Source organism: Microcaecilia unicolor, chromosome 1 (assembly GCF_901765095.1).
Source record: "Microcaecilia unicolor chromosome 1, aMicUni1.1, whole genome shotgun sequence".
NCBI classification, from domain to species: Eukaryota; Metazoa; Chordata; class Amphibia; order Gymnophiona; family Siphonopidae; genus Microcaecilia; species Microcaecilia unicolor.
This window is the reverse complement of record NC_044031.1, coordinates 484,422,809-484,449,900: the sequence shown is the minus strand read 5'-3', so window position 1 is coordinate 484,449,900 and position 27,092 is coordinate 484,422,809. Positions and strand designations below refer to the sequence as shown.

The 27,092-nt window shown below is 45.1% G+C and overlaps 2 protein-coding genes across 3 annotated transcripts in view; one reads left to right on the top strand and one right to left on the bottom strand.

Annotated features, from left to right (window-relative positions):
• SPIDR (scaffold protein involved in DNA repair) overlaps positions 1-6,293 on the bottom strand; it is a 602,511-nt gene extending 596,218 nt beyond the window's left edge. For both annotated transcript variants that reach the window (XM_030214124.1, XM_030214131.1), the window contains exon 1: positions 6,213-6,293. In XM_030214124.1, the coding sequence (XP_030069984.1) occupies positions 6,213-6,227 (15 nt within the window). In that variant the 5' untranslated portion in view covers positions 6,228-6,293. The remainder of the gene's footprint in view (positions 1-6,212) is intronic.
• Positions 6,294-13,819: 7,526 nt separating this feature from the next.
• The window catches only part of LOC115477313 (ethanolaminephosphotransferase 1-like), a 167,096-nt gene continuing 153,823 nt past the window's right edge, over positions 13,820-27,092 (top strand). Inside the window, exon 1 of the mRNA XM_030214111.1 lies at positions 13,820-13,918. Coding sequence (XP_030069971.1) covers positions 13,862-13,918 — 57 coding nt within the window. The 5' untranslated portion in view covers positions 13,820-13,861. The remainder of the gene's footprint in view (positions 13,919-27,092) is intronic.

The following is a 27,092-nucleotide window of genomic DNA, read 5'->3' as shown; positions in this document are numbered from 1 at the left end:
AACACCTGTACCAATAATCTGAACTGCTCAAATTCAAAATACTTTCTTATGCGTCTTAAATTCCTCAAAAGAAAAAAACAGCCCTTAGTCAGAGCATTGAGATGAGAGCCAAGGGATAAATTCTGGTAAACCCCCAGTATCTTTATAACAGAAGAAAGTGAATACCTAGTGCTTTTGAACTGCGTTAGCAGATCACGCTGCATCTTGTTGCACTGGTGTTTTCCATTTTTATACTATCAGGCTTATTTTCGAAAGAGAAGGGCGCCCATCTTTTGACACAAATTGGGAGATGGGCGTCCTTCTCTCAGGGTCACCCAAATCAGCATAATCGAAAGCCGATTTTGGGTATCCCCAACTGCTTCCCGTCGCGGGGACGACCAAACTTCCCAGGAGCATGTCGGAAGCGTAGCAAAGGCGGGACTGGGGCGTGCCTAACAGCGATAATGAAAAAAAGAAGGGCATCCCTGACGTGCACTTGGGCAACTTTACTTGGTCCATTTTTTGTTACGACCATGCCTCAAAACGGTGCCCGAACTGACCAGATGACCACCGGAGGGAATCGGGGATGACCACCCCTGACTCCCCCAATGGTGACTAACCCCCTCCCACCCTGAAAAAAACAACTTAAAAATTTTTTTTTTGCCAGCCTCAAATATCATACTCAGGTACATCGCTGCAGTATTTTATTTATTTATTTTATTTGTAGCATTTGTATCCCACATTTTCCCACCAATTTGCAGGCTCAATGTGGCTTACATTTGCCGTAATGGCGGATGACATTTCCGGTTAACAGAATTACAAATGGTATTGCGTTAAGGTGCATACATGGTAGCATACATGGAACACCACACATAAGGAATATATCATGGTGTATATATATATATATATATATATATATATATATATATATATATATATATCATGTGTGTACATTCATGGTCTAGAAGAATACAATGAGGCTCATTTTCAAAGCACTTAGCCTCCCAAAGTTCCATAGAAACTTATGGAACTTAGCCTCCCAAAGTGCTTTGAAAATATGCCTCATTATGGTATTGCATGAAGGTTCCTGAATAATAACTTGGATTATGATCTATATTAGGTCATCGTTTTACATAAGGTTTAGGGTGGTAGTGTTTGTCATGTGATAAGATTTCGGTTTTGTATAGATCGTGTAGTGTTATTATTTATTATTTAAGATTGATGTTTATGGTATGCATTCTTGAAGAGATCTGTTTTCATTAGCCTTCGGAAGATGGTTAGGTCTTGCATTGTTTTTATGGCCTTTGGTAGTGCATTCCATAGTTGCGTGCAGATGTATGCAGGTCTCTGGGGGGAGGGAGGTGTACATGTGTCAGCAGAGGCATAGCGAAGGCATGGACGTCCTTCTTTCAAACATTTTGGACGTCCTGAACTGCCCCCCCCCCCCAACAGGGACAGCCAAATTTCAAGGGATTGGAGTGGAGGAGTGGCCTTGTGGTCAGAGCACTGGTCTTGCAATTCAGAGGTGGCTGGTTCAAATCCCACTGCTGCTACTTGTGATCCAAAATCCAAATCTCTCTATATAAAACGCACCTCCAACGTTCTATGAAGCCTCTCTTAGCCAAAAGTGAAGGGGGTGAGATCGCATTGTGTCTGCCCCGCCCACGCGTCAAACGTGATGACGTCGAGGGCGGAGCAATGACACTCACCCAATCGCATCGCTCGGCAGCAAAGTGTCAGGGAAGGAGGCGGCGCTCTCGACGTCTAGCCTTCCCTTCGCTGTGTTCCACCTTCTTCTGACGTCAAAGAAGGCGGAACACAGCGAAGGGAAACCTAGACGTCGGGAGCGCCGCCTCCTTCCCTGACGCTTCGCTGCCGGAACCGCCACGGAGGTACATTTTAAAAGAAGAAGAAAAAAAAAAGGATGCATGGATGCGAAGGGGGGGGGCATGGATGCGAAGGGGAGGGGGAGAAGAGGGCGGGCCAGGCTGGGACATGGGAGCGACAGGAGCATGGATGCGAGGGGGGGTCATGGAAGGGAGAGAGGGGACTTGCTGGAAAAGGATGAATGGAGGCGGCAGGGGAAAGAGGAGCATGGATGGGCATGGATTGGGAGGGCAGGGCTCAGGGACAGGGGAATTGCTGGATAGGGATGAATGGAAGGGACAGATGGGCATGGATGGATATGGATTGCAGGGCAGGCCTCAGGCAGAGAGGGGAAATGCTGCAAAGGGATGAATGGAGGGGGCAGGGGACAGAGGAGCATGGATTGCAGGGCAGGCCTCAGGCAGAGAGGGGAAATGCTGGATAGGGATGAATGGAGGGGGCAGGTGACAGAGTAACATGGATGGCCATGGATTGGGAGGGCAGGGCTCAGGGACAGAGGGGAATTGCTGGATAGGGATGAATGGAGGGGACAGATGGGCATGGATGGATATGGATTGCAGGGCAGGCCTCAGGCAGAGAGGGGAAATGCTGGAAAGGGATGAATGGAGGGGGCAGGGGACAGAGGAGCATGGATTGCAGGGCAGGCCTCAGGCAGAGAGGGGAAATGCTGGATAGGGATGAATGGAGGGGGCAGGTGACAGAGTAACATGGATGGCCATGGATTGCAGGGCAGGCCTCAGGCAGAGAGGGAAAATGCTGGAAAGGGATGAATGGAGGGGGCAGGGGACAGAGGAGCATGGATGGCCACACACACACACTCTCTATCACACTGTGTCTCACATACACACTTGCACACACTCTCATTCTCACACACACACTCACACCCAGACTCACTCTCACTCTCACACACTCACACTTTCACTCTGACTCTCAAACACTCACTCTCACATACACTCTCCCAAACATACACACTCCGAGGAAAACCTTGCTAGCGCCCATTTCATTTGTTTCAGAAACGGGCCTTTTTTACTAGTAAATAAATAAAGGGGGTGTCAGAGGCATAGCAAAGGCATGGATGTCCTTTTTTTTTTTTTTTTGTTACATTTGTACCCTGTGCTTTCCCACTCATGGCAGGCTCAATGCGGCTTACATGGGGCAATGGAGGGTTAAGTGACTTGCCCAGAGTCACAAGGAGCTGCCTGTGCCTGAAGTGGGAATCGAATTCAGTTCCCCAGGACCAAAGTCCACCACCCTAACCACTAGGCCACTCCTCCACGTCTCACAGAAACATCCATATTTTGGACGTCCTCAACTGCCCGTCGCAGGGACGGAGACATAGCAAAGGTGCCTAACACTTGGACATCCTTCACCCATACTCAAAAAAAAAAAAAAGACATCCCTGACGAGCACATGGACGTTTTCACCTGGACTTGTGTTTTTTTAAGGTTGTAGACGGCTATTATACACGCAGCTTGTCTGCGTGTATGAAGCTGTCTTTGGCATGCGCAGAGCAGCCAAGCATAACGCTTGGCTGCTCTGCACTGGCTTCCCCTCCTTAGGAAGGAAATTGTGTGCAAATGAGCTAACAGCGAGCAGCTCATTTGCATGCGATTTCCCTTATGCATGCCCGTTCCTTTCTGAATCGCTAAGGGATCGGTAAGGGAAGGGCTTTTTCCGTTCAGTTAGTGCATCAGTTAGTCCACTGCAGTGCCCCCTAGGGTGCCCGGTTGGTGTCCTGGAATGTCAGGGGGATCAGTGCACTACGAATGCTGGCTCCTCCCACGACCAAATGAGTTGGATTTGGTCGTTTTTGAGATGGGCATCCTCGGTTTCCATTATCACTGAAAACCGGGGACGACCATCTCTAAGGTCGACCATCTCAACATTTATGTTGACCATCTCTAAAGTTGAATTAAATGTTGAGATTTGGGCGTCCCCGACCGTATTATCAAAACAAACGATGGACACTCATCTTGTTTCAATAATACGGGTTTCCCTGCCTCTTTGCAGGGATGTCCCGCGAGGACGCCCTCAGTAAAACTTGGGCGCCCCGTTCGATTATGCCCCTCTATGTCACCTATCACCACTCTTTTTGATAGTGTTTAATTACGTTTGCTGTATTTTGTCAAGTTGATAGATTTAGACTCCTGAAGCAGGCGCCTTCTGCACCGAAATGCAGGACTGCGTCAAATCATTTTTAGGGTATTGTTATAGTGTTGAATTGATAATAAATAGCCTAAGGTTGGAACATCAGTGGTTGCTCCCCACTTTTCTGTATTTTTTGTTCTATATTTAAACACCCCAAAGGCAAAATAGGGGATATAATAATCAAACTCTCTCAGTACATAATCAAACACAAAAAGAGGAGTGAAAACACCACAGTAGTAGTAGCGATAACGCTGAAAGGCATCAAATAAAAATATATATAACAAGAACTATTGGACCTCTTATAGCGCACAGCTGTTCCAAATCAGAGTTCTTTTTTCTTTGTTATCATTTCCCTCTACAGCTTTAATTTTTAACTTTCATAATAAAAGCTGCATCAAATTGTTATAATAAACATGTCATCCGTGTTAGATAGACTAAACAGCAAAAGAGATAGCAAAAACTTAAATGACCATGTGGAGGGGCATAATAGAACGCGAACGCCCATCTCCATGAGCGTCTATGTCCGAGAACGGGTACGTGAAGGGGTGGGACAGACCGTATTTTCGAAAAAAATGGGCGCCCATCTTTTTTTTTTTTCGATAATACGGTTTGTGCCCGGCAAATGCACTGGATTTGTGCGGATTTGAGCTGGGCGGTTTCGTTTTTCAGCGATAATGGAAACCGAAGGTGCCCAGCTCAAAAACGAACAAATCCAAGGCATTGGGTCGTGGGAGGGGCCAGGATTCGTAGTGCACTGGTCTCCCTCACATGCCAGGACACCAACCGGGCACCCTAGGGGACACTTGTAACAATTAGAAAAAAAATTAAATACCTCCCAAGTCCATAGCTCCCTTCCCTTGGGTGCTGAGCCCCTCAAATCCCCCCCCCCCCAAACCCACAACTCTACACCATTACCATAGCCCTTATGGGTGAAGAGGGGCACCTACATGTGGATACAGTGGGTTTTGGGGGCGGTTTGGAGGGCTCCCATTTACACCACAAGTGTAACAGGTAGGGGGGGGGGGGCCTGGGTCCACCTGGTTGAAGTCCACTGCACCCACTAACAACTGCTCCAGGGACCTGTATACTGCTGTGATGGAGCTGGGTATGGCATTTGAGGCTGGCATACAGGCTGGAAACAAAAGTTGTTAAAGTTGTTTTTTTATGCTGGGAGGGGGTTAGTGACCACTGGGGGAGTCAGGGGTGATCATCCCCGATTCCCTTTGGTGGTCATGTGGTCATTTAGGGCACTTTTTTGGGACTTGTTCCTGAAAAAAAAGGGTCCAATAAAAATGATCCAAATTCGCACTAAAAGCACCTTTCTTTTTTCGATTATCGGCCGAAGGCGCCCATCTCTCCTCGGCCGATAAACATGCCCCAGTCCCGCCTTCACCACGCCTCTGACACGCCCCCGCTGCCACGCTTTCCGCTTACATTTTCAGGCCATCCGCAATTCACACAGGCACTGCGGGGACTTCCCTCTGCCGCGTCCAGCCCTCTCTGGGAAGGCCCCGGAGTGCCTGTGTGAATAGCGTATGGCCCGAAAATGTAAGCTGCAAGAAAGTGGCAGGAGAAGGAGAAGGAAGCAGCAATAATCCTGGACCTACAGGAAGAAAGGTAATGAGCGATGCTGGATTTAGGGAAGGCAGAGGTGTGCTGGTGTGAGTGGAGGCTGCTGCAGGGAAAGGGAGACCCATGTGGCGGGTGCCCAAAACGTTTTGGGAACCCATCAGATACCCTTGGGCCAGCCCACTCATAGTAACATAGTAAATTCGGGCAGATAAAGACCTGTATAGTCCATCCAGTCTGTCCATCCACTGGATGGACCACTAATCTTGCTTAATGCTTCGTTAGGGGCATCCACCTGCCTATGACATCTATGCATCTACTCCTGGCAGCAGAGTAACCCTGACGCTGCAGTTGCTTTGCATTAATCAGCATAATGACGATCTGGGACGTGTAATGCAAACAGTGTAAATACACTACGCCGAACGGCTGGGGCGTTTGGCCGATGATGAGCTCAGTACGAGTGGGAGATAGTAACGCCAAAGGCTCAAACAGCAGAGAGAAGTCGGGACTTACACCGGTGGGGGTGCCAACTAAACAGCCAGCAGCACCTCGGGCATGGCCCGCCCCTTACACGAATACGGAAGCGGCGCTACAGTCCCCTTCCTGTTCCTCCCCCCCTCCAAATATACCTTGTGGCAAGACATCACGCCCCTCCATACACCTCGAACCCAACGTGCAGCTGCTTCCGCAGCACCACCACCTCTCCGCCGCCGCGCTAATCCGCTTCCAGAAGTTCCAGCTTGGCGCGCTCTAGTCTACAGTCGCTTTTTGATTGGCCCGTTTCCTAGAGGGGCGGTACTAAGCACTTTAGTATAGATAGCTGGGGGGACGGAGAAACGCTTTGTAGAAACCGGATTTTTCTTTTTGCAACTTTTACTCTCTCCTTTCTTCAAAGGTCAGCTCAGAAGCTGTCTATTCACTCTCTTTGAAGATGGAAAGCTGCGCATGATAAATTTTCCTGACTTTTTGAAAAGAAGTATGAAGTGCCTGCACGTACAACAGGATCACCTATTAGTATTTTACAAAGAAGCACATTTAAAAAAAAAAAAAAAGTAGCATCGCTCAGGGCACTGCATGACTAAAATCCCTATAGAAGCTAGCTGTTTGACTGCTAAGCACCCGCAATATTTAGCAAGCTCAATTAATTATTTATGTATTTATTTATTGGGATTTATTAACTGCCTTTATGAAGAGATTCACCCAAGGTGGTGTACAGCAGGTACATATGACCAAATATAAAAACATAAATACAATACCCTGTGTACCTGAATGTAACTCACCTTGAGCTACTACTAAAAAAGATGTGAGCAAAATCCAAATAAATAAATGATGGAAATGCCAAATTTAAACCTAATAATAGCACTAACATGAAACAGTACCAAAATTATACACATTAACAGCACTGCAGAACAACCATTTATCAGAAATATGATAAATGTCAGTACAATACAAACAATACCATAATAAATAGCATGGAAGAACATTCCCAAATAACACAGATATAATAGAATGTCAGCATAATACCAATCAAATGCCTAATAAGTACACATTAGAACATTTTGTATTGTATATGGCACTCACAATCATTTTGAAATGTTAATGCTTGTTCTGGTTTCACACTAAACTGGAATTTACCATTCTGTTAATCCATTCTAACATCCACTGGAAAAGACAAAGTTCAATCTCAACTGTTATTTAATGCATATAAATAAAGACACTTATAGCATCACTTCTAGATGAAATAGGCAGACGCAGCGTTCAACTTATACCACTGTTTAGCAGTTATCTCAACAGCAAACTGATGCAGTTTCAGACAGGCACTTTACAAAACCAGAACACTACATCAATGATCTTATGGTAAGAATACTAAAAGGACATTTTAAGACAATCCAGGAACATAAGACCTTTGAAATCAAAATTATGAAACCTACCAGACAGGACTTAACAAAGATATGGGCATTCTATCCTACTATATAAATGAAGAGTGACTGACGTGCCGCACATGCGCAGAACAGTGCAGCTGTTCTGCGCATGTGCTATTCTGCGCATGTGCGGCACGTCACCTCCTACGCCCGTGGCCCGCCCTCAAAAGCTGGAGTTAGTCACACTAGGGCAGCCCATGCCAGCACTCCTGACCGGCTGCTGCGGACGATCATTGCTGGCAGGGACAGAGAGCAGCGGGTGACCGGCGAGCACCGGGTGGGGATCATCTAACAGCAGCTCTGAGGCGCAGTCTGACAGGTCCGATGACCTGCTGCTGCCGCCGCTGCCGCTGCTGTTGTGACCACAGGCCATGCTGGAAGCCAGGCGCTTCCCTCTGCCACCATCCCCCAGGGTGGCTTTCCTGGGCGGGGGCAGGGCTTGGACCGCTTTCTTGATGGTGTTTCTGGGTGGGTTAGGCTTATTCTTAGCACTGGGGGTGCTGTGGCGGAACTGGCGGGGCGGCTTAGTGGAAAGGTGCGAGGATTTGGTGGGCAGTGGTGGTGGAGGAAGCTTGGCCGGGTCCTGCAGGAAGGGGCGCACCGGACAGGGGGCTCGGTGCAACCGCCGCACCTGCTGCAGCTTGGGGTCAGCGCCACACACAGCCTCCATCACATACACACACTCTCTGTCTCCGCAATGATTCATCAACCCCAGTGCCACTCTGCACTGACCCCCTCCCGTCATCAACCCCAGTGCCACTCAGCATTGACCCCCTCCCGTCACTCCAGCTCCAACAGATTCTTCTCAACGAAAGCTGACAATGCCTCCATCCATGAAACTAAACACCTCTGAACAACAGATTATATAGTTTGCCTCCCCCCCACACACACACACTTTCTCTCTGAACTCACTCTCACACTTTCTCTTTCAGACACACACACACACACACACTCACTCTCTAACACACACATATACACACTCTCACTCTCTCATCAACTTTTAAATTACATTTGAGAAATCAAAAATCTTGCCTGTTTTAATGGGCTTAGTGGCTTGTCCCACTATAAACAATACAATTCTACTGCTTTGTCACCCTCTTATCTACCATCCATTTCTCTTTGTCTTTCACCCATCCAGAGACTGTCATTGGAATGCTTTTGTGTTTCACTTATATTCTAATATTTGTCAACAGTTGCATATTTCCGATCTGAAGAAAAAGCTAATAAAAAATGTATTGTTAGTCCAATAAAAAAAAGGTATCATCTTATTTTCTTTTCTCTGTTTTAATTTATTTCTGTTTATTACCAGGGCTAAATTTAAAACTAGGCAAGAGTACTTAAAGAATAAGTTAGCTCTTTACACACCTTTGAGACCTCTAAGGTCCTCTCAAGGATGATCACTATCTGTTCCCTCATCAAGGAAATTGTATGATGGTATACCCGCCAGAAAGCCTTCTCAGGAGTAGCCCCCTTGCTTTGGAATGTACTCCCACAGGGGCTACCTACAACTCAAGACTACCTCTACTTCAGGAAGCAGGTGAAAGCCTGGCTCTTCTTCCAAGCCTTTAATACATAGGGTGACTGACTATACACCACTCTACACCTGGACTAGCTTGATACACACACTGTACCTTAGATCAGTTCCTTATATCTTGTTTAACTGTATTAATTTATTTATTATTATTTCAAAATGCCTAATCCATCTACAACTAAGCACAGTACATAAAAACGTACATAATAAAATTGTAGAAACCGGCTATACTCAGACCATTTCAGAGATGTCAACCCCATGCTTTGACAAACAAGAGGGTTTTAAATCCTTTTCTAAACTGTTCCATATTCCTACATAACTGCAAATACCCAGGTGTCCATTCCATATTGTGGGCCCAGCAATTGAAAACGCTGCTGCACGTGTTTCAGCATATTTCACAGCTTTCACTTTATCACAATACTCTGTTCCTCTCATTCCGTTAATGACGATTGTCATGGCAGCATAATGTAAGCACTACAAATCAACCAATAAGGTGTGGAAAAATTGCTTAGAATAAATAAAAACACTATACTACATTTTCCACTCTACAAAATGGCATAGAAAATCAATATACTATTTAAGTATGATATGGAGGAAAAAAGAGCCTCACAGAGCTCCTAGACAATATAACCGTCTATTGGAGCTGAAATGGATCTTAATCTGATCCTCTGTTCATCATTGGCTCTAAAAAAAAACCTGCAATAAAGCATATTATTAATTCCTCACTAACAGATATGAATAATTTGAGAAAATAGCTGTAGTGACGAAATTAATAGTTCTGTAGAATTGTTGCTTCACAATATATTAGAACTTAATGCAAAATGAGCACTTATCATTTACGCTAGAAGACTTCAAACACAATACTTCAGACGCTCCAAGCCAACGGTGGCCAGCGTTTCAAAAAAACTGCTTCAGGGCTTAGGTAGCGCTAGTCTTCTGTCAATAAAAAGAGATTCAAATTATTCATCTGAAGCGTCTGAAGTATTGTGTTTAAAGTCTTCTAGCGTAAATGATAAGTGCTCATTTTGCATTAAGTTCTAATATATTGTGAAGCAACAATTCTACAGAACTATTAATTTCGTCACTACAGCTATTTTCTCAAATTATTCATATCTGTTAGTGAGGAATGAATAATATGCTTTATTGCAGGTTTTTATTTAGAGCCAATGATGAACAGAGGATCAGATTAAGGTCTGTTTCAGCTCCAATAGACGGTTATATTGTCTAGGAGCTCTGTGAGGCTCTTTTTTCCTCCATATCATACTTAAATAGTATATTGATTTTCTATGCCATTTTGCAGAGTGGAAAATGTAGTATAGTGTTTGTATTTATTCTTAGCATAATGTAAGCCACATTGAGCCTGCAAAGAAGTGGGAAAATGTGGGATACAAATGCAATAAATAAATAAATAAATCACTAGAAAATAACATAGAAGAGTCAGCGCACAAAGCCCTAACAGGGCAATAGACATTAATTACCTGTTTGAAATACCACTGGACTGAATAAAGAATTTCACAAATCGGTCTCAATCTTATATTGCAGCCGAGAGGCAATAGGTAACCAATGCAAAGTTTTAAATACTGGATACACCTTGACACTCTTCTTAGTAATCTGGCTGCAGCATTCTGGATAATCTGCAATGCTTGCATCTTTGATTTTGGCAGTTCCCAAATAAAGTGCATTGTAGAAATCAATCCTAGGAAGGACAGACTCTGAACCACTGACCTAAAGGCACACCTAGATAACATAGGTTTCAATCTGGCCACCAAATGGAGTTGAAAAAAAGGTAGAATTCACCACATTCAGAATCTGATCTTGCATTGACAATCAATTATCCAAAGTCACACCCAACACAAGCATTTTATCTCTTACAGGCAATACGACTTCACCCAACTTCACAGCTTGACATTGCAATAATTCTTCATCCTTTCCAAGATACATCAATGCGGTTCTCCCTAATTCAAAGCTAACCTATTATTACTAATCAATTCACCTATAGCATACATACAGCCCTTCAGTTTCTCACCCACCCAATGCAACCTGCCTTGCACAGGAAAACAAATTGATCATCACCCACATAAATCCTATGCTCCACCTGCAAATCTCCAAACACCTTACCCAAAGATGCCATGTAAATATTAAATAGTAAAGAGCTGACCCCTAAAGTACTCCTCTTGACACAGAAATAATTTGAGACACCTTCCCACCACTCAGTGCCTGCATATAACGTCCTTTCAGAAATGATTCAAACTAACTCCACACTACCCCGTTTACTCCGACTCTTCTGAATTTCTCCAACAACTGTACAAAGAACTTGCCTTTATTTATTTATTTATTTATTGCATTTGTATCCCACATTTTCCCACCTTTTTGCAGGCTTTTGTTTAGCCACCCATCTATTTATCCCAACTGACTCTGTACCACACATCTTGTCCCCATCTATATATCTGCACTTGGCCCCTCAGCTATATGGTAAGCTGTATTGTAGAAAAGCATTAGTATCATAGCTATGTTATTTGAATGTTATAATGTGTGCTTATTAAATGTTTCATTTGTATTATGCTGACATCATATTATATCTATGTTATTTGAATTTCAGTGCTGTATATTTTTGATACCGTTTCATGGTAGTCCTATCATTAGGCTTCAATTTGCTGTTTTCAAGTTTACCTTATTCATTGTATTTATGTTTATACTTGGTCATTTTACTATTGTTATGCTGTTAACGAAATTGTACGTTTTATGTTAACTGTACTTGCTGTACACCGCCTTCGGCGACTCTCTTCATAAAGGCGGTTAATAAATCCCAATAAATAAAATGAAATAAATTGAGTAATAACTAATTTAATAATTACCTGCGAACTGGTATTAACAACAAAATATTTGGCATTAATTTGCACATATTTGCAGTTACACACATAATTGCCCTTAGTTGGTATTCTACAAATTATGCACACAAACTCCATAGTGCACAACTGCAAGGGGGTGTGGACCTGGGAGGGCAACCAGCGGGTGAGGGGTGTGTCTAGCACTTTCTTGCATGGGTTCTAGCATACTACCAAAAGTTAGACATGAGCATTTACACCAGCCCTTGAGCTGGCATCAGTGCTCACACCTGAAGCTAGTCGTGTAACTGTGGACTTAGGCTAGTATTCTATATTAGCATTGACATACAGTATGTACAGTAATTGCCAATATAGAATTCGTGCTTAGCACGGCTCATCCCCGTACTAAACTTTAGATGATCTTTTGAGAATTACTCCTATATTGGACCAGGGGCGTAGCCAGACTTCGGCGGGAGGGGGGTCCAGAGCCCGAGGTGAGGGGCACATTTTAGCCTCCCCCCCCCCCGGTGCTGCCGACCCCCCCCACGCCATTTATGACCCTCCCCGCCGCCACCACCAACTTTGACCCCCCCCGGCGCCAACCCTTTTGACCCCCCTTTCTGCCGCCACCAATCCTCCCCCGCTGCCGACATCGGGTACCTTTGCTGGCGGGGGACCTCAGCCTCCACCAGCCGAGGTCTTCTTCTTCCGGTGCAGCTGCGTTGCTGGCTGATCTGCAAGGCTTTGTTCTGTTTCTGTGAGTCTGACGTTCTGCACGTATGTGCACGACATCAGACTCACAGAAACAGAATGAAGCCTTGCGCCGGAAGAAGAGGACCTCGACTGGCGGGGGTTGGGGTCCCCCACCAGCAAAGGTACCTGACGGCAACAGCAGTGGCGGGGGAGGGTTGGTGGCGGGAGGGGGGCAAAAGGGTCGTTGGCAGAGGGGTCCAGGGCCAAATCTACGGGGACCCAGGCCCCCATGGCCCCACGTAGCTACGCACCTGTTTTGGACACAAGGCAGCAGACACATAAAGGGGCTGAAGCAGCACAAGTTTGAAAGGTGTGAGCAGCTATACCAGTTGCAAAGGCTTCCCCACCTTTATGTTTCTGCTGCCATCTGTCCAATATGGGGGTAACTTTATAAATGTTCTTTTTTTCCATACACATATGCAAATATATGCATATAAAATGCTGCTTACCTCGTGTAAAAGTATGCACAGTGACAAAACTACACACACTTTTACGAGATCTTCATGGATAGTTTACCTGCAAACATTTACTCCAGCTCCCCAACAGGCATATCTATCTGAGGCTAATTTTAGCCATGATTTCTGCAGCTTCCGTGAGGCAGTTTTTAAAATCTACATAGGTATTTATGTGTCTTTATACAATAGGCAGCCGCTAAGCCTCTCAGCCTAAGCAACCTGTTATATAAAATGACCCTCCACATTCACATCTATTTTTCATTGAAGGATACAGAAGGTGCCGGCCACAGAACTGAAAGAACAACATAAAAGCCTTTTACAGTCCTTAGTAACAACGCAGTCCAAAAGCTGAAACCCATATTACGTTTTAAAAGATGGTAGATGATCCAAGAGTTAAAGACTATTGTTTACTAATTAAAGCCTAATTAGTCTATAAAAAGAACTGGCTAACTACCGCTAATGTAGGAGCAGCAGGATAAAAGCTATTACTGGCTTTCAGCGTGAGACCATATGGACGTGGTTGTGATATTATTGCCATGACAGTTCTCTATTCCGTCTGAGCAGTCTCTCTTTTTTTTTTTTCTTCCCATAGGTGAGGTATGTCTCTTTTTTTCTGAAGCTGGAGTTTCACGTTACAAACTCTTCACTCCACCCCTCCACACACTTTTCAGTGAGATGGAGTGAGAGGCGAGGAGTAACTGGAGCTGGGCAGCACCTGCTGGCTTCTTTGCAGGCTGTGCAGGTGCCACTGGGGCAGGGACTCTGTTGCTCTTTGCGGTGGCCACTGCAGGCATGTTCCGGCACCGGTATGTCACAGAGGCGCAGCTTGCCGGCTTTGCCAACTACAAGGTAATAAGCATATGGCAGATCAAGAGACGATAGGAGTATGTTAGGTGTAATAATTATTATATCCTTTCTCTCCTCTGCTCCTCTCCCCCGGCTGTCTGGCAAGGAGATGCCAGACAGTTACTTCCTATTGCATCTTATTCCAAATTCTTCTGCTTGTGAGATCGCGGGGGGAGGGGGGGGGGGGGGGGAAGACAGTGCTTTGGGCTCTCCAGGCACCTCTCCTTAGCTTTTCCAGCTTTCACTTCTCTTGCAATTGCTGTGGCAACGTGCTTCTTCTGGTCCCTCTTGACCAGTTTTCCACTGCTTCATCTCATGTGAGGGGAGAGAGGATCGGAAGAGTTGCCTTTCTTTTGTTATACTTTACCTTACTGCATGGCACAGACGATGTGATATTATTTTCTGTTGTTATTTTTGTGTGTATGTATTCCCCAGGATGTGATTATGTTTTGCCTATTTGGCCTTGCACACAGGGAAGGAGGAAGGGCTCCTGAGCTTTAGATCTCTTGGCTCAGGGGAGGAGAGGAAAGAATCAAGTACAACTAGTTTGGGTAATGTGTGGGTTACCTTGACAAACAGGTCAGCTCTCAACCCTTCTGTGTTGGAAAACTTGTTGCTATACTACTGTTTGATCGAAAGGGTTGGTGAAGACATTTTATTGATTTGAAATGGATCACAGCTTTTTCAGTTGTAGCTCAAGGTAAATTTCATTCAGGTACAGTAGGGATTTTCCTGTCCTTAGAGGGCTCACAATCTAAATTTGTACCTGAGGCAGTGGAAAGTTAAGTGACTTGCCCAAAGTCACAACAGTAGGATTTAAACCCTAACTTCCCTGGTTCTCAGCCCACTGCTCTGTTAGGCTATTCCTGAATTTGCTGACTAGGAACGTTAGCAGCAGCTGTGTAGGGCACAACGGAAATATTTTTGTAGGTGGAGGAGGGAGAATCAAGGTTACTAGGGGTGGGCAAGAGGCACAATAGTTATATGCTTATCAACAAATGATACTTGGCTTTTAGGGGAAGATGCACTAAAAAATCATTAAAGCCCTTCCCTTACCGATTCCCTTAGCGAATCGGTAAGGAACGGGCATGCATCAAGGAAAAGGAATGCAAATGAGCTGCTCGTTGTAGCTCACTTGCATTCTCTATTCCATCGGTAACCAGTCGGCCAGTCGGCCAGTCGAGCATGCATAGAGCAGCCAAGCGTTATGCTGGCTGCTCTGTGCATGCCAAATACGTCCAAAAAGTGCCTAACACCCATGTAAAAAAAAAAAAAAAAAGAACAAGCTGCTTGTCCCAAGTCCCCGTGAGGGACTTAAAAAAAAAAAGTTATGGCACCTTCGCTATGCCTGTGGCCGTCCCTGTGGCTCCCTGTGCCGCCCAGGAAAGGAAGACGCCGCGCCGCTCACCCCCTCCACGGCCTGCTGCAGGAAGGCTCCGATGCGGCTCGAGAGTACAGTTGAGGACGTCCATCCAAAAAGATGTCCTTTTTGGATGCCCCTCCCCCCCGCAATAATAAAAACGGCCTTTTTAGACGGCCCCTAAACTATACTTCCTTTCACAAAGCACCACCATCCCCTATAAACAAATAGAAACCCCACACTCCAGAGAGAGCTGAGTCGACAGTGACACTCGTAAATACACGCCGGAAATGGGTTCCCCACATACATAGTTCAGCGTGACACCCGTGTGCAAAGCACCTAAGCCGAAAACAGTAAGAAGGGACTGGTTTTCCCTGACCTTGATGAGCGCTTGGTACTCCTCCTTCAGCCGTTGCACCCACAGCTCTTTATCCCGTGGGCCAGCGTTAGTCTTCAGCACTGGAATTTGGGACACAACACGCCATGCCATCCTTCGACCTGGAAATCTCTGAGCCAATCACAACGCGTTTAGTTGAGCTAAACGCGCTGTGATTGGCTCAGAGACTTCCCGGTCTCAGAGTGAAGGACGTCCAAAAAGGCCATTGTTATTATTGCGGGTGGGGGGGGGAGGGGAGGACATCCAAAAAGGACGTCTTTTTGGATGGACATCCTCAACTGCACTATCCTGCTAGAATTGAGCCGCATCGGAACCTTCCATGGAGGGGGTGAGCGGCGCAGCGTCTTCCTTTCGGGCGGCACAGGTTTTTATTAAGTGAAGGACGTCCAAAAAGAACATCTTTGGAGTGGGGTTTTTTTTCAGGTGAAGGATGTCCAAAAAGGACGTCCCTGACGACATTTCTTTTCTTCCGATTTGCCCCAATGAGAGGTGTAGACCTCTCGTTAGGTTTTTCACGGTAAGGGGATCAGAAAACCGTAGTGCATCTCATTATAATAGCCTTGCAATAGCCTTTGGATCATCTGCGTTCCGTTTTCGTTAGCTGCTACCGTGATCGGAAAATGGCTTGGAGAAGCCTTTAGTGCATGCCATGGTTTAATACTTGCTCGTTAATGGCTCGTTAAGTTTAGTGCATCTGGCCCTTAGTGCAGTTCTTCTCAACCCTCTCCTGGAGGCACGCCATAGTTACCACAATGAATATGCATGAAAGAAATCTGCTTATACTAGATGCCTGTTGCATGCAACTCTCTCACATGTATATTCACTGTGGTAATCTGATAAACCTGTTTCCAGGACATGTTTGGGGACCACTGCCTTTGAGAATGTCTAGGAGAAGAAAAGGCAGAAATGGTCAAAAGGAGATAAGAATGGAGGGACGTGGTCTTGCCACAAGGTATTGGGGAACTGTAGTGCCACTTCCATACTCGTGTCAGGGGCAGGCCATTAGCTGAGGTGCTGGCTGTCTAGCTGCTGAGGCGGGAACCCCACTGGTGTAAGGCTTGGCTTCACTCTGGTGTCTGAGCCTTTGGCTTTGTTATCTCACCCATACTGAGCTCACCATCAGCCATGCGTCCCCAGCTCCAGCCATCCGAGATTGGTAGCATGGAATGTTGCTGCTAATTGGGTTTTTGCCAGGTACTAGTGACCCGGCTCAGCAATTGTTTGTAAAACAGGATACTGGGCTAGACGTCTCATATTCCGCCAAAACCGATTTACTCATATCACCCCTCTCCTCAGGTCACTTCACTGGCTTCCAATCAGATACCGCATTCAATTCAAGCTTCTCCTTCTTACCTACAAATGCATTCAGTCTGCTGCCCCTCACTACCTCTCCTCCCTCATCTCCCCCTATGTTCCCGCCCGTAACCTCCGTTCACAGGACAAATCCCTCCTCTCTGTACCCTTCTCCAACACCACCAACTCCAGGCTCCGCTCATTCTGCCTCGCCTCACCCTATGCTTGGAACAACCTTCCTGAGCCCTTACGCCAAGCCCCCTCCCTGCCCATCTTCAAGTCTTTGCTTAAAACCCACCTCTTCAATGCTGCATTCGGCACCTAACTCTTACCGTTCACTAAATCCAGACTGCCCCAATTTGACCGCCCCTATCTGACTGTCCGTTCACTTGTCTCTTAGATTGTAAGCTCCTTGAGCAGGGACCGTCCCTCTATGTTAAATTGTACAGCGCTGCGTAACCCTAGTAGCGCTTTAGAAATGTTAAGTAGTAGTAGTAGTAGTAAGTAGTAGATGGACCATTGGTCTGGCTCAGTATGGCTACTCTTATATTCTTATGATTGAAACAGGTCTATCCAAAAACATTTTAATGTTGGCCCTAGACGTTTTCATTTTGTTCCATAATTGCAGAACATCTATCTTTTGATGCCACCCATGTCCCACCCAAGACACGCCCCCAACGTGCCCCCTTGAAATTTGGACAAAATGTGGAAGAAAACATCAAAAATCGGGGTGTTGAAAATTGCAACTTAGATGTTTTTGAGAGAAAAACATCCTTCTGCCACCTTATGACATTTTTGGACTTTTTTTTTGTTTTGAAAATAAGCCCCATAGTTAAACAAAGGAAAATATATAATAGTACCATAAAATAACTTACGTGCACAACTCGCTAAGCATATTCTGTAATGAACTGCGCCTAAATTCTAATGCACACAGTTCAAAAGGGGCATGGCTATGGGAAGGGAAACGGATGTTTCACGATTGTTTCAAAAAAATTGCATGTATAGTTATAGAATATGGCCCAGTGTGCGTAAATCTATTTACAGGGATTTATGGCATGTTTTCATTGGTGGAAATGGCAGATAGTTGTAGGTGCTGGGATATCAACTATGTGTATTCTATATACCACGCCTAAATCTAGGTGCCACTTATAGCATATGCTTTGCCAGAAGTGTTTACCATGTGGATTTTGTAAGCGCCTTATATAGAATCTGATCCTATATACCTTTATTTTTGCTTATGATGACAATAAAGATATTTATATATAAAAACAATTACAAACACTTATTACTGCCTATGTATGTTTTTTTTATTTGCAGCTTTTTTATTTGAAAGGTTCCCATATGTAGATATGTGTAACGAAATAAAATTGAAAATCACTAAAAGAGCATTAACATTATTGTAGCTGGTAGAAACAGCAGTAATAAACTCTCTGTATTTTGTGGTATTTTTTTCTACACTGTTCTATACAATACAGTAATACATGGCCAAATTTCAGTGAGCATATCCTTTTTCCTGATGGGTTCATCTTAACTGTTGTAATCTGCCTTAGGAAGCCTGATGTTATAAAGATGGAATATAATGAAATATGTTAGATACACAATGTATAAAATGATGGTGCATTTTTCTAACTTACCACTGTATTCCACAAAACAAAAGGAGTATGTTCCCACATACCATCTTTTTCTTTTGATCTAGGCACAGAAAAAAGATGTTAAATTCTCCCAAGTTTCAAACTTTGTAGTTTAAAATAAAAAACTCTGAATGCTGAGCACCTGATTCTCATAACATGATCTCTATTTTGGTGGCCCTTTACTAGGTGAAAACAACTCAGGACTAATACAATATGTGTGCTAGGGTGTCCCAATAACCAGCATCTCAAAATAACACACTGATTACGATTTAGAAGAAATTACTACTCTAACCAATGCAAAGTTATTCCATTCTGATGGTTCCTCAGTGTACATCTGGTCTGATGAATACAGACATAAGATTTTTTACACCGCTGGTCCAGTTTACAGGAATAAATTACCTTTAAGACTTAGAAACCGAAAGGCGATGGATAATATCAGATGCACTTTAGATCTCATGTACTTGGCCAAGCAAAACCAGAGACCGCTGTGCCTTCTAAGCTTAGATGCAGAAAAGGCCTTCGATAGGGTCCACTGGCCCTTAATGTACAGGACCCTGGAGACTTTGGGTTTTGGTACACGGTTTAGGGGCTGGATACAGGCATTTTACTCCTTTCCCAGAGCTTGCATTAAAATTAATGGCAGCCACTCAGGTTCATTTTCCTTACATAGGGGCACAAGGCAGGGTTGTCCTCTTTCCCCTCTTTTGTTTGCTATTGTCATGGAGCCATTTGCCTCCAAGGTTCGGAAAGATCCGCTGATTGCAGGGCCTACTGTGGCAGGGAGAATGCATAAAATGGCACTCTTTGCGGACGATGTTCTGCTGTATATTACCCGCCCCCACGACGCGTTCCCTAGGCTTACTCAACTTATCGAGGAGTATTCTGTAGTATCGGGTTTTAAAGTCAACATGACCAAGTCTGAGGCCCTGAACATCTCTCTACCAGAAGATACAGTTGCAGAACTTAAAGATGCTCATGCATTTCGGTGGGCGGGTAGATATATTAGATATCTGGGGGTGAACCTCACTTCCAACTTGTCAGACTTATTCTCAGCTAACTATAGAGGCCTGGTTCGAGCCCTTGCGGCAGATATGGAACGCTGGGGCGATTTAGAGGTCTCCTGGTTCGGTCGTATAGCAATTCTTAAGATGAATGTCTTACCATGAATCTTATACTTATTCTAGGTGCTGCCTGTAATGATGCCCAGGCGATTTCTTGCTTCTTTGCAAGACAGAATTGTGTGTTTCGTCTGGGCAGGAAAACATCCTAGGCTGTCCCGTACCCTACTATATCAAGGGAGACGTCGGGGAGGCCTGGCCGTCCCGAATGTCTTCTGGTACTATCGGGCGGCCCAAGGAAAGGTAGCTTTGGAATGGTACCAGGGATATCCGGATAGACAATGGGTGCATTTGGAGCAACACTCCGCGGGGGCGACACCGTTGGGAGCACTTATGTGGCTACCGAAGCCATTTCGCAAACTAGGCGAGAGCGTGTGTCCCTCGGTGGAGGTTACCCTTCACTACTGGGATAAATTGTTTCCGGGGGGGCAGGTGTACTTTGACGCGTTTGGCCCCTATAGCTCACAACCCGTTATTCTTGCCTGGGACGACGGACGGGTCCGTCATGAGGTGGTACGGGGAAGGGCTGCGAACATGGGACCAGCTATTTGATGGAGACACTCTCCTTGAATTTGGAGAGCTGCAGTTACGATACCCTGGGGTGCTGAGAGACGATTTTGCATACTACCAATTAGCTCACTTCCTCCGTACTAAGGCAGTTAGTACAATAATTAAACAGACCAAAGGCTACCTGGAGGAGATATGTGAAAAGTTAACCACTTCTAGGGGCTTGATAGGCACACTTTACAAATATATCGCTGCGCAGAACCCTGTGTACAAATGCCATAGGAGGGGATGGGAGAGGGAATTGGGGGTGACACTGGATGTGCCGGGGTGGGAGAGAATAGAACGTGAAGCGACAAAGGTCTCCATACACGTCCCGCTAAAGGAAAATGCTATGAAGGTGCTATACAGGTGGTACCTTACTCCTGATCGCCTCCAGCGCATATACCCAGACATATCAGGTCTTTGCTGGAGGGGGTGTGGTATGAGGGGGACTATGGGGCATCTCTGGTGGAGTTGTTACAAAGTGAGAGCTTTCTGGAAGGCGGTTCAAAACAGGCTGCAGAGCTGGTTACAAACACCCATTCCATGGGCTTCGACGGTGTTTCTTTTTGCTGCAAAAGTAGAGGGCATGCCGGCTGCGCAGCATAAACTGCTGAGGCAGGCGGTATGTGTCGCCCGAGCGACAATCGCCCAGCACTGGAAACGACAGGGGGTCCCTTCGGTTAAGAGATGGCACAATAAACTGAAACATGTGTGTGAGATGGAAAGACTCTTGGCAGTCAGGAAACATCAAACGCACAAGTGGCATGACATATGGCAGTTTTTTGTTAATGCAGCAGGCAATGTTTAGAGCAGGCACATATGAGAAGTGTGAGTGGCACATAGTGAGACAGTTGTGTAGGGCGGGGAAATAGATGGGGGTGGGAGGGATTGGACAGGATTTAGCAATAGAGGGGGGCTGTTGATAATGTGGGGGATGGGGGGGAAAATTTTCTTTTTTCAATAAAAAGTTGAAGTTTCTACAGTTTATATTTAATTGTTGTACTGTGGCAGTAAATTGCACTACCTGGTTTTCATCTTGTCTTGACTACATTGTAAACATGCCAGTGTAGAGCGATAAATATTGTATGTTGTCTAATGAGAATTTTCAATAAAAGACTTCTTACAAAAAAAAAAAAAAGACTTAGAAACATCATAGATTTTAAAGAACTTAAAAAGGAACTTAAAACATTGCTGTTCGTGAAAGCTTACAGCTGGGGGAATGAGTAAGGATCTGATCCCTGTAGGTTTAATGCCAGACTGATTTTATTTGTAATGGTGTTTTGTTCTATGTATGTTTGCTCAGTTTTATATTATACATGTGACTTTCAGGCTCATTTTCGAAAGAGATGGACGTCCAAAAAGTGACATAAATCGGCATTTGGACGTCCATCTCACAGAGACGTCCAAATCAGTATAATCGAAACCCGATTTTGGACGTCTTTCTCTGAAGTCTGTCGGAAGGATGTCCAAATCTCAAGGAGGCATATCAGAGGCGTGCTTAAGGCAGGACTTGGGCATTCCTAAGACTTGGACGTCTTTGAGCCATAATGGAACAAAGCAAAGACGTCCAGGACTAAAACTTGGATGTTTTCAGCTAGACCTGTTTTTATTACAAATAAGGCAAAAAAAGGTGCTCCAAATGACCAGATGACCAATGGAGGGACTCGGGGATGACCTCCCCTTACTCCCCCAGTGGTCCCTAACCCCCTCTCAACCCCAAAAATTGTGATGAAGAACATTACTTGCCAGCTTCTGTGCCAGCCTCAGATGTCATACTCAGGTCCATTACAGCGCATGCAGGTCCCTGGAGTAGTTTAGTAGTAGGAGCAGTGCTCTTCAGAAAGGTGGACCCAGGCCCATACCCCCCCATCTGTTACACTTGTGGAGGAAACAGTGAGCTCTCCAAAACCCACCAGAAACCCACTGTACCCACATATAGGTGCCCCATCACCTGTAAGGGCTATGGTAGTGGTGTACAGTTGGGTATGGTAGGTGCGGGGCGGTGGGTGCGGTCCACCCCGGGTGCACGCCGCTGGGGGGGTGCCACGTGCCTGTCGGCACTGCTCGTTCCGTGCTCCCTCTGCCCCAAAACAGGTGACTTCCTGTTCCGGGGCAGAGGGAGCATGGAACGAGCGAAGCCGACAGGTGCGCGGCACCCCCCCAGCAGGTAAAAATGCACCAGGGGGGTGTTGTTTCGCCAGGGGAGGTGTTGTTTCGCTGGGGGGGGAGGTGTCATTTTGCCAGGGGGGGCGCTGCACCTGGAGGGGGGCGCATCGGCGATCCGCCCCGGGTGTCAGCTGCTGTAGGAACGCCACTGGGTTTTGGGGGGGGGGGGTTGGGAGGGGGCTCAGCACACAAGGTAAGGGAGCTGTGTACCTGGGAGCATTTTATGAAGTCCACTGCAGTGCCCCCTAGAATGCCCGACTGCTGTCCTTGCATGTCAGAGGGACCAGTCTACTAAAAATGTTGGCTCTTCCCACGTCCAAATGGGTTGAATTTGGACATTTTAGACTTGGACGTTTTTGTTTTCGAAAATGGCTGAAAATCAATGACATTCAAATTGCAAGACGTCCAGATCCAAGGACGTCCATGGTATTTTCGAACACAAAAAATGCACGTCCATCTTTTTCGAAAATTACCTTCTCCCAGCCTTGGAATTTGGACGTCTTTGTAAAATGTCCAAATTCACACTTAGACGTTTCTTTCAAAAATGCCCCTCTTTGTGATCCATTGAGAACTATGGATTAAGTGGAATATAAGGTGCTGCACAAGCCAACATGTTTCTGTAACTAAGATGAAATAAAAATGCTACCGACAAGCATCCGGCAGCGGATAGTTTGTTTTGATGTCACCAATATTGTGGCTATGGGGGGGGAGACGGTTTCAGCTTTTTGACGTCATGACGTCTCCTGTCTTCATTAAACCTTCTTGGCTGTAGTCTCACCCCCTGCCTGTACATGATAGGACAGGTAAATGGGAGACAAAAGAAGAAGACTGGATTAGGGAACAGCCCAGCATCTTCTCCCTCCCTTCCTATTCCAGGCAGAATGTCTGGGAGGGGGGAACCTGGAGTAACCTGCAAAGAGTAATAATTACAACCCTAAAGAGCAGACATATGATTGCAGGGGAGCTCCAAAACAGTATGAGCAGGCCAATACTATGAGCAATTTTGGTCATGCTTGGAATAGATATAAGAAGAGGGTTGAGATGACGGAAGACATGGGCAAGAAGGTAGCTACTGTTGGGTTGCTTTTGGATTCTAATATAAACATGCCAAGATGATAAACATAAACCTCATAATTCTATAAACTTGCGTGCACAATTTTACACAGCGTTCAAGTTTATAGAATAGTGTCAGTTATGCATATAACTTAATTTAATAATTAGGTGCTAATTGGCACTAATTAGCAACAGCACACATAACTGTTTTTAGTCAGGATTGTGTACAACTTCAAGGGGGCATGCAGGGGCATGCTTAGCACTTCCATGCATGGGTTCTAGAATACTAGCTTTTATGTATCTAGATGCCTATAGTTAGGTGCATTGCTACAACCTTAATTATTTAAAACAATTTATCTATATATAACTATTTTTCCTGGCAACTATCACCAAACTTTACTTCATAAGCAATATCCAAACTGGCAATCGCTCCTGAACATCACCTATTTAAAGCTCACATGATCCCCTTTTATCTAATTAACTACCTGGCTTCATAAGAACGAGAGCCAATCAATCTCAAGGTTTAACACCTGTGGAGAAATGGTGTTTAAAGAATGAATCCACCTTTGTTCCTTATAATTCAGTAGGCTCAATATCACCTCCCTCCCATCCCACCCCAGCTCAATTTTATCATAGGAATATAAGCGTTATCATACTGGGGCAGACTGGAGGTCCATCAAGCCCAGTATCCTGTTTCCAACAGTGGCCAGTTCAGGTCACAAGTACCTGGCAAGATCCCAAAACAGTACAATACATTTTTATACTGCTTATCCTAGAATATGCAATGGATTTTCCCAAGTCCATCTTAATAATGGCTTATAGACTTTTCTTTTTGGAAATTATCCAAACCGTTTTTAAACTCTGCTAAGCTAACTGCTTTTGTCACATTCTCTGACAACGAATTCCAGAGTTTAATTACACGATGAGTGAAGAAATATTTTCTCCAATTTGTTTTAAATTTACTACTCAGCTTGTGTGCCCCCTAGTCCTAGTATTTTTGGAAAGAATAAACAAATGATTCACATCTAGCTGTTCTACTCCACTCAGTATTTTATAAACCTCTATCATATCTCCCCTCAGTCATCTCTTTCCCAAGCTGAAGAGCCACTATATCATTTTTGAGATGCAGTGACCAGAACTGCACACAGTATTCAAGGTGCGGTCACACCATGGAGCGATACAAAGGCATTATAACATTCTCAGTTTTGTTTTCCATTCCTTTTCTAATAATTCCTAACATTCTATTTGCTTTCTTGGCCGCCGCTGGACATTGTGCAGAGCGTTTCAACGTATCATCATCGATGACACCTAGATCCTTTTCCTGGGCAATGACTCCTAATGTGGAACCCTGATTCATGTACCTATAGTTCGGGTTCCTCTTTCCCACATGCATCACTTTGCATTTGCTTGTGGGAAAGAGGAACCCAAACTATAGATGCAAGGTTCCACATTTGGAGTCATCGTCCAGGAAAAGGATCTATGAATCCCCCTCCATCGTATATCCATCACTATATGTCTCTTCTCCACCCAATGTTCCCACTAGTGACACATTGAGGCATATTTTCAAAGCACTTTGGGAGGCTAAGTTCCATAGGTTTCTATGGAACTTTGGGAGGCTAAGTGCTTTGAAAATGAGCTTGTTTGGGTTCAGTTAGGTGCAAGCATGTACACCAACCTTTGAGCTAGCATAGGTGCTTGGGCCTAAAGTTAGGCACACAACTGTGGGTTTGTGCTAGTATCCTATAATGGCAATTACAAGCGTAATTGCTGTAATAGAATTCGCACTAGTTGCGTCATCCTTCAGATTAGGCAATCTATAGAGAATTATCTCCAAACTGGGTAGACTGGGTGGACTATTTTAGTGTTCATTTGCTGTCGTTCTAGTTCATGTGTATAGCAGGTGTAAATGTGGATGCATACTTTTTTGTGATGTACTCACGCCCAGCACTTCTGGAATATATTATCATATATATACTTGAATATAAACTGAGATAACCCCCCCCCCCCCCCAACTTTTTATTTCAGAAGAAAAATGTTAATTCAAATATAAACTAAGGGTTTATATTGCAGCATTCCTCTCCATCCATCGTTCCTTCCCTCTCTCCCCCATAGTGTCTGGCATTCCTCCCCTTCCCTCCTTCCTTGATGATCCTCATCGTCCGCTGCTGCAACCACCCCTGAACTGGCAGAGCTCCCATTTACTTCTTCCATCCCGCCCCCATGAGCAGGCACAGCTCACATTTCCTCCCTCCCTCCCTCCCTCCCTCCCTCCAACAGATGACCCCCCCCCCTTACGGACTCACCAGTAGGACCTCCAGACATACCATACTTCCCTGGTGGTCTAGTGATGCATTGGGGCAGGAGCAATCCCCTCTTTCTCTGTCCCATACTGTTTCTGTAGTAAAAATGGCTGCTACAACTTCCAGTGGCAGTCTCAAGGCCATGGCAGTTATTTTGCGATAGGAGTTGGCAGGAGCAAGGAGGGATCATCTGTTTGGGGGGGGGGGGGGTAGGGGAAGGGAGGGAGGAAGTAAGTGGGAACTGTGCTTGTTTGGGGGGGGGAGGAGGGGGGTAAGCAGGCAGGCAGTGACACATACAGGGAGGGAGGGAATGAGCGGAATGCCAGGCACCATGGGGATGGGAGGGAGGTAGGTCTCGAATATAAACAGAGGTTCAATTTTTGATGTCTTTTTTGGGGTCAAAAAATCTTGGTTTATATTTGAGTATATATGTTATACACATGTACATTTTGGTGCCACCCAGTGTATGTCCATTCTCCCCCCCTCAACATGCCATCACTTTGTTTGTTTTTCAATTTGTCAACATACTTGTGCTCAGCATGATGTATATGTGCACACATATACTTCCTTTACAGAATGGCAATTAGTCGCCCAAACAGCAGGGATCATGCTATCTGCTCTTTCTAAGTGTTCATGTGGGGGTCTATAAAATAGGTGCCAATATTTGCTTGGCCATTATTCCCTGGATTCTATATATTGCAGCTAAAGTTGCATGTTCAAATCAGCACGTATTGCTGATTTGCACACGCAACTTCATTGATTAAAGAGCCAATCAGTGCCAATAATTGGCTGCTAACAACCAATTATTGGCCTTAATTAGGAGTTACGCACACATTGTATTCTAAACGATGTGCGCAGAACTATAGTGTGCAATTTAAAGGGGGCATGGATAGGGGTGTTTCGGGGGGGGGGGGCTATTCCCAGAATTTATGCGCATTGTTACAGAAAGACTTGATTGCTGCCTAAAGTAGGCGCCAGCATTTAATTGCTAGTGCGTAAAGTTAGACAATGTTTATGCACTTAGCGCTAATCTATGAAGGACGTGGATCCTTTATAGAATAATGCTCAGCGCTTACATTTTTCAGCACAGATTGACACCTGTCAAGTTCTTCCCTAAAATGGTAGCACCTTTTTACTTAAATGAAGAAATAGTTCTTCCAACCTTCATTGAAATCCTTATGAAAGGACCCTCAATACTCTAGATGAAGGGTTCTCAAACCCAGTCCTGGGAACTGACCCAGTCTCATGCATATTTATTGTGGGCATCCTGAAATCTTGACTGGCTGGGCGTGTCCCAAGGACTGGACTGA